The following is an 8173-nucleotide window of genomic DNA, read 5'->3' on the forward strand; positions in this document are numbered from 1 at the left end:
CACTGTTCCCGTCCTTCGTCCTTACAGCTGTGCGCGTTCTTTTGTACATTGCCATCACGACTCTGATCAACCATTCCTCCACTCCTAACTTCCTCAATGCCCATGTCAATACTTTGCGTGGAACCCTATCGAATGCTTTCTCCAGATCAACAAACCCAAAAAACAACTTCTTCCTCTTCTCCATGTACTTCTCCTGCAACTGCCTCACAATGAAAAGCGCGTCTGTCGTTCCTCTTCCTGGCATAAATCCAAACTGCATTTCGTCGATCTTCACTTTCTTCCTTATCCTCCTCTCCAACACCCTTTCCAATACCTTCATTCCATGCTCCAATAACTTTATCGCTCGGTACGAGCCACACTCCAGAGGGTCACCTTTCCCCTTGTATAGAGGGACGAGGGTACTCAGTTCCCAATCCACTGGAATGCGGCCTTCTTTCACCACCAGATTACAGATCTGTCATTCTCTTCACACCCCAACTTCCTGCTGCCTTCAACATATCTCCCACAACTCCCGTCGGCCCTCCCGCTTTTCCACTCTTCATTGCTTTTATCGCTTCCTCAACTTCCTTCATCTTCTCTACCGGTCCTAAAACTGGGTTACTCTCTATGTTGCCATCCCATTCATTCTCTGTATTCAACAGCATTTCCATATATCTTTTCCATCTTCCTTTAATTCCATCTGGGTCGACAACGATTTGTCCCACTTCATCCTTCAAGCAACTCACCCCCATCACATCACACCTCTCTTTCGCTATGTGCTTTGCAATCCTGAATACTGCTTTCTGACCCTCTTCCGAATCCAAGCGTTCTCCGAACATTTTCCTACATGCCTCCTGCGCCTTTGCTACCTCTTTCTTTGCAGCCTTCCTGGCTGCCTTATAACTTTCATGCTCTGCTGTTTCTGCTCCCGTACTCTTCGCCTTCTGCCACTCCTTAAACTTCTTCCTCTTCTCGTCAATCCTCTTTCCAACTTCATCATCCCACCACCATGTTTAGGGGAGAATGCAAGAGGTGGACAACATTGATACAGAAGCAAAATTTTGGGAGGGATTTAGTCGGGGTGGTTTAACGGGTGTAGAAAAGATCATGGTTTTGCATCGGGGATGATTTGAGATGGTAGGGAACAGCTGTCTTGAAGACCTGGAGGGAAGAATTAGATGAAAGAGAATGTGGAAGTTGGCCTTCTGCTGTCATCTTCCAAGTTTTTCTGCTGTTCTTCCATGTGCATGACAGTAGAGATAGCTCGTGTCTGTTCTTCCATTTCTCCTTTCCTGACCATTTATGTGCAGGTTCACGCTTCCATTGAAGAGCTGATATCCCAGCGGCAGCCTCTGGAACGTGTCTTGCGCCTCATGTGCATGCAGTCTCTGTGCAGTGGTGGCTTGAAACCTCGCACACTGGAGCATTACCGCAGAGAAATTCTACAGGTTGTACCTAAGCGATGTGGGGTTGGGGAGTGTGTAAATAGTCTTTTTCAAGACAAGTTTACTTCAGAAGGTGCCTCGTATGAGGTTAGAGAAATTTGTAAAGGTGTTTCAAGCTTGTGTCTCTTGCTGCTCAGGCATATGGCTTTGAACATCTTTCGACAATCTTTAACCTGGAAAAGGTTGGGTTGCTTCGTGCACATATAGGTGGCAGGAACCCCTTTCCCATTTTACGCAAGTCGCTGCGTCTTCAGCTGTCTGAAGTCAACGAAAAGGTGAGCTCAAGATCCAGCCTTATTCTGGGTTGATGCTAACTTTGGATGGTGATTAGGTTTATTGAAATCAGTACGATTCTAAAACCCATCAGTGGAGGTGTCTGACCTTCCTCTTGACAGAGCTATGAAGTGAACCACCCACATGTTATATTTTGTGGTTTTGTATGCGTGTGCATATGCAGAATCCAAATGATATATCTTACGTGTATAGCGGGTACGCCCCGTTGAGTGTGCGTCTGGTACAAGTGCTCGCACGTCCTGGCTGGCGTAGCATCGAAGATGTACTACGCCTGTTGCCCAGTCCAGAGGTAGATGATCGGCAGTCTCTTCCACCAGGCCTGGCACACAGACGTGAGTGTAGTTCCAGGGTGTGGTCCATTATCGTTATTTGGGCTGGAGTTCCGTTATTTGCTGGATTAACCACTTACCAAGCAAATTGATTGCAGGAATGATTGATTTGGTCTTGCTCATTTTATCTTGATATTGTATACAGGCAATTGTCCCCCCCCCCCCCTCCCCCCGCCATCCTTGATATATCTTGATATTGTCCCCCCCTCCCCATCTTCCCATGCCTCCTCCCCCCAAGCCCTCTCCCTCCCACAGATCTTCCGTTGTCCCTGTTCTCTGCTGTTGTACTGTGCTTCCCTCTCTCTCCCCATCTTGTCTCCCACTCCCTTTATTGTATGTTTTGTGTGTCCGTTTTTTTTTTTTCTGATTGATGTTAGCTCCTACACGACCCTCGATCTTGTATACAAAGAAAAGGCAATGTCCTTGTGGTAACAAAAGATGCCAGAAGATTTGTTTCCATGACAAGGAGCCATTAACTTAAACATTTCCTGTTTGATGGCTTTGCTATGAAATTGCCATACGATTCACGTTTTATGCCATTGTCATTTTCAGTTTGCCAATCAAATTTCACACAATGTTGTTCAATCTCCGGAATACTGCAGAGTAGAGTTTGTCTATCCAAGTACTACTTGGTTTCTGAGATCTGACGGGATGGGGGAAGAATTCATGCCGATAAGACGTTTGAGGCTGCAAAAGACTCCGACTGCACAACTCGTCAAACAGCTCATGGATACTAAAATTAAAGGGAAACAACTCAAATTTGGCTTATTTTCTGGGTCCCCAACTGGCTGTGAAAAGCACATGACATTTTGTGACCACTCGTAGACCCCAAAAAATGCAACACCTGACTGCTTTCACCGAAATTTTTGGGAAATTCACTAAATTTGCATTTTGATGCTCAATTTTGATGCTCAATTTGATGCTTTCATTACCCCCGCTAATTTCACCCCAGATCCACTTTTTTGAAATACCAACTTCTTTCCTGGAAGTCCTTGTAGTATCCTTGTGTTTTAGATTTCTCACACTCCCCCCCCCCCCCACCACCCCACGCCTCCTCCCCCCAAGCCATCTCCCTCCCACAGATCTCCCGATGTCCCTGCTCTCAAATGTTGTGTTTGTGTGCTTCCCCTTCTCTCCCCATCTTGTCTACCGCTCCGCTTGTTATATAGCTCCCCTTATTATATACTTTGTGTGTCTGCTTTGATTTTTTTGTGTGATAAATGTTAGCTCTTTCACGAGCCTCGATCCTGTATACAAAATGGTGCATTTATCATGCAAGGAAAAGTTTGATATTTATCAGATTTGGTCATTCTCAGCTATTGAAGTTTAGCACAATTACTGTAGAATTGGAAATTTTCAGGCTGAGCGACATGAAAACGTGTTTGTGTGTTTTGAATTTCGTGGAGTGGGCACAAGACATTTGACAATCTCAATGATATTAACCATGTGAAACCCCAGCAAAAGTTTACACAAGGAGAAAATAACTTGCGGTGTAACCATAACTGAAGAGAAACAGGCATCAAAACATACTTTATCATAAACCAAGTTCACAAACTCGGTGTAAATCACACGTAACCAATGAAGCATTGTATGGAACCAACGAAATATGGATTGCTAAATATGACAGGAAAGTACAGTGAAGCACATATAAATTAATATGTTATTGAATGCAGAGATCATTACATTAATGGTCTCCTGGAGCATTGGATATTTATACTCGTTCCAATCTCCAGCCTCGGCATTGCTGCTTAAATTGCTACTCGCTGCGGTGCGATTGCTACTCGCTATGCGGACAGCATGAGCATTCTTTGCCTGATCTGGTATTGTAGTTTCTCCAAAAAAGGCAAATATATTAATGCGTTTGTTAAATTTCCACTTCTCCGTTGTAGAGCGAAAGTTTCAACTTTTACAGTAAGTCGGTCAAAAACATCAGTTGTCATAGCGTTTTTGTCCCCCGTCGCACCGCGGAGCGAAAGGGGGACTATGGTTTTCCCCTCTGTCCGTGCGTGCGTGCGTGCGTAAGCGAAGGGCCGAATCCTAATTTGGTGTGTGGGTGCAACCCACGTCAAAATCCAAGATGGCCGCCGCCATGTATGTCTGAACCTTGTGAGTGGAATATTTTGAAAAATAAGCGAAGTACCAACTTCTAATCTGGTGTGTGGGTGTATCTAGGCATAAGGAAGAACGCTATTGAAAATTGGGTCGCCACGTCAAAATCCAAGATGGCCACCTCCATGTATGTCTGAACCTTGTGAGCGAAATATCTTGAAAACTAAACGAACTACTAACTTCTAATCTGGTGTGTGGGTGTATCTACGCATAAGGGAGAACGCTATTGCAAATTGGGTCAACAACAACAACATACAACATGCATTTTAAGGCCATTTTCCCTGCTAGAGCGGGGGTTAGCCTTGCGGTCCCCATGACAATCTTCTCCATTTTGCCCTATTTTCTGCATCTCTCCTTGTTAACCCCCTTGCCCGCATTTCTTCTTCCACCATCTTTAGCCAAGTCTTTCTCGGTCTTCCCCGTCCTCTACTTCCTTCTACATTAACTTCCATCACTCTTCTCAACCAGTCACTTTCATCCTTCCTCAACACATGACCAAACCATCTCAACCTGTTCCTCTTCACAGCATCAATCACAAGCAATATTCCCATCATCTTTCGCAATTCATCATTTGTCTTCCTCTCTCTCAACGATACTCCGCACATCCATCGAACCATTCGCATTTCCACCCTTTCCAGCCTTCGTTGCTGTTCTACGTTCATTACCCATGTCTCGCTCCCATAAATCATAACACTTCTCACACATGCAGCATACACCTTTCCCTTCAGCTTCAGCGACACTCTCCTCCTCATCAGCACGCCACTCAGTTCCCGAAACTTCTTCCATGCACATCTCACTCGAGCAACCGTTGCCGAGTCTGATCCACCTTCTCCATTCAGCATGTCTCCGAGGTAGCAAAATGTTTTCACACCTTCCAGCTTCACGCCGTTTCCAAGATCCAACTCAACATTTCCTCCATCTGCAGCTCCCTCTGTGCACACCTTACATTTGAATGTAGCTGCCACACTGGTAAATGACCCTCTCAGACCACTACATTTTTGATGAACCCACTCAGCACACATTGTACATTGAATGGAGTTCACTCCGACACCCTTCCTGCACACAGCACACGGCCACTTCCCAGTTCTTTCCACCTCACCACATGCTTTACCACTTGCCATCACCTTCGTCTTTCCGATATTCACCTTCAGACCTTTTGTCTCCATACATTCCTTCCACTTGTTCATCTTTTCCTTCACTCCATCCATACTTTCCGCAATCAACACCAGATCATCTGCATACAACAACTCCCACGGTAAACCCTCCTTTACGTTCTGAGCCAGCACCTCCATCACAGCTACAAATAGTAGTGGACTTTGTACCGACCCCTGATGCACTCCCACCTTCACCTCAAACTCACCACTGTTCCCGTCCTTCGTCCTTACAGCTGTGCTCGCTCTTTTGTACATTGCCATCACTACTCTGATCAACCATTCCTCCACTCCTAACTTCCTCAATGCCCATGTCAATACTTTGCGTGGAACCCTATCGAATGCTTTCTCCAGATCAACAAACCCAAAAAACAACTTCTTCCTCTTATCCATGTACTTCTCCTGCAACTGCCTCACAATGAAAAGCGCATCTGTCGTTCCTCTTCCTGGCATAAATCCAAACTGCATTTCGTCGATCTTCACTTTCTTCCTTATCCTCCTCTCCAACACCCTTTCCAATACCTTCATTCCATGCTCCAATAACTTTATCGCTTGGTACGAGCCACACTCCAGAGGGTCACCTTTCCCCTTGTATAGAGGGACGAGGGTACTCAGTTCCCAAACCACTGGAATGCGGCCTTCTTTCACCACCAGATTACAGATCTCTGTCATTCTCTTCACACCCCAACTTCCTGCTGCCTTCAACATATCTCCCACAACTCCCGTCGGCCCTCCCGCTTTTACTATTGCAAATTGGGTCGCCACGTCAAAATCCAAGATGGCCGCCTTGCGTCTTCCACTTTCTCAACTCACATCACTTCACCGATGGGGGACCTAGGCATAACGCTCGTCTCTCTTGTTAATTTTTTTACAGTATCTAAAGCTCATATTGGAGCTTCCAAACACACCTCTCACATACATGGACATACAGATGAATACATGAGACACAACACAGCCACTGAGCTTGGGCGCGGGAGTGGGGGGAAGTACCGTCACTTCCCAGGGCACTATGGGTACCAACGACTCCACAACAATGGCACTGCCTTTCCCATCGCACTCAACAGGGCATTTCCCAAGGAGGAATTTCCTCCTCCCCATGGATGTCAACGTTAGGCCCATCAGGCCTGCACTATGATTGCCAACCTGTGATTGTTTATCTGTGCTGTTATCCTTTTAAATGCTGGACATCAAGCAAGGAAGCAGCACGTGCCATTTAAAAAAAAGTCTTTGGTGCGACTCAGCCAGGGTTCGAACAGCTGACTTCCCAGACTCGGAGCAGATGTTCATAAACATTACACTTCCGAGTCTAGTCCCATTTATTGGTTTTGGTCAGTATTTAATGTAGATGACCACCTTCCTCTTACGTCTGTGAATCTGAGCATTCAAACCCACACAAGTGGAGCGGAGAAACGAGTCTTTAACCGCTCTCTCAAATGGCCTTTCTCTTTCGCACAGAAGGGAAACAAATTGCTAATTCATTTTGTGCATGCTGTATTAAAGTTTATTTGGTTTAGTAAAAGATAGCTGTGTTGCAGGAGGACCAGGTGGTGGACGTGATGGTGAAAGCAGCCAACGCGTGACGCTTGTGTTTTTCCTCGGTGGGGTCACTTTTGCCGAAGTTGCTGCGCTTCGCTTCCTGGCACAGACAGATGATGGAAACACCGATTACATAATCGGCACAACAAAGCTCATCAATGGAAGCACATGGCTCAAGTCTCTAATGGATATCTTCTGATGCTTTACCTTCTCGTAGCCTCTAGATTTGTGAGGTTCTTCTCCCTCCCCCAACCTGAAAGGACTTGGAAAAGTTGAGATTGCCCAACGCAGACATTACTTTTGTGTATATTTTGTCCCACAGTTTTCATTTTTATAATCTTATTTCTACTCGTCTTCATTTACTTAACCTTTTTTTTAATGACATACAATGTTTCATGAAATAATCATACATTCAAGATTAATTCATCCTATTTATTAGTTTAATACTGATTTGCATAATGATTATTTATTTATATAGTCTGAGTGTGATTTATGTGTTTATTTCTGATGATCTGAGTCAGAGGAAGAATCCAGTACACGGCAGAACAAAGATGTTGCGAGTTAACCCGCACACGGGCATTTGGTGACGTTTTTGCACTGTGTAAATAAAATGGCCCGTGTGTGTGGGGGTCGTAAAATCGATTCCGATTGATAGATGCCATTACTTTTGTCCCAGCACCGACGGCCTGTAATAATACAGTATGGTGTGTATTACAAATTTTCCTTTGTTGTCTGTTCACAAACCTTTATGTCCCAATGGGGTGCGTTGTTTGTAGAGGTTATGAATAATGTATGATCGGCATGAATAAACATCGGCAGCCATTGAGGGACATCTTGAATTAAAGTTAGGCTGTGAGAATTTGTGTTGACAAGAAATCTGCATAACTCATCCAAGCTTGGCAAGGACTTGAAGGCTCCCTCTAGAATTCAGGGTTGGAGAGATAGTGAGGAGGAAGGGCAAATACCCACTTATGGGTGTTGCTGTTGCTACACCAAAATGCATCCACAGAACATGCATTTCTAAGTTTAGTTTAACCAGAAACGGTACCCCCCCCCCTATGGGCGGGGCTTCAATTGGGAGGCCCAAATGAAAAGGCAAAATATCAGAAATTGAAGGCTTTTAAAAATTTTAACGATTCATATAAACATCCGTTAAATCATATCACACGCAAATCATCAAAATCTAAACAGTATTTGTAGAATTTCAATAAAAGCCACATCACTGTTCATATCGGTAAATATTATTCCATCGTGTTTGGAAAAATTGGAAAAACAATAGAGCCTATTTTGTCCCAGGGGGTCCCAGGATTACCCACCCAAAATTTCGTTG

The 8173-nt window shown here is 44.7% G+C and overlaps 1 protein-coding gene across 1 annotated transcript in view; it reads left to right on the forward strand.

Annotated features, from left to right (window-relative positions):
- VPS33A (VPS33A core subunit of CORVET and HOPS complexes) overlaps nucleotides 1-7687 on the forward strand; it is a 39904-nt gene extending 32217 nt beyond the window's left edge. The window contains exons 10-13 of the mRNA XM_068121061.2: nucleotides 1290-1427; nucleotides 1562-1699; nucleotides 1882-2050; nucleotides 6843-7687. Coding sequence (XP_067977162.1) covers nucleotides 1290-1427; nucleotides 1562-1699; nucleotides 1882-2050; nucleotides 6843-7042 — 645 coding nt within the window. The 3' untranslated portion in view covers nucleotides 7043-7687. The remainder of the gene's footprint in view (nucleotides 1-1289; nucleotides 1428-1561; nucleotides 1700-1881; nucleotides 2051-6842) is intronic.
- Nucleotides 7688-8173: the final 486 nt, after the last annotated feature.

This window comes from Myxine glutinosa, chromosome 6 (genome assembly GCF_964187855.1).
Source record: "Myxine glutinosa chromosome 6, kmMyxGlut1.1, whole genome shotgun sequence".
In the NCBI taxonomy this organism is placed as follows: domain Eukaryota; kingdom Metazoa; phylum Chordata; class Myxini; order Myxiniformes; family Myxinidae; genus Myxine; species Myxine glutinosa.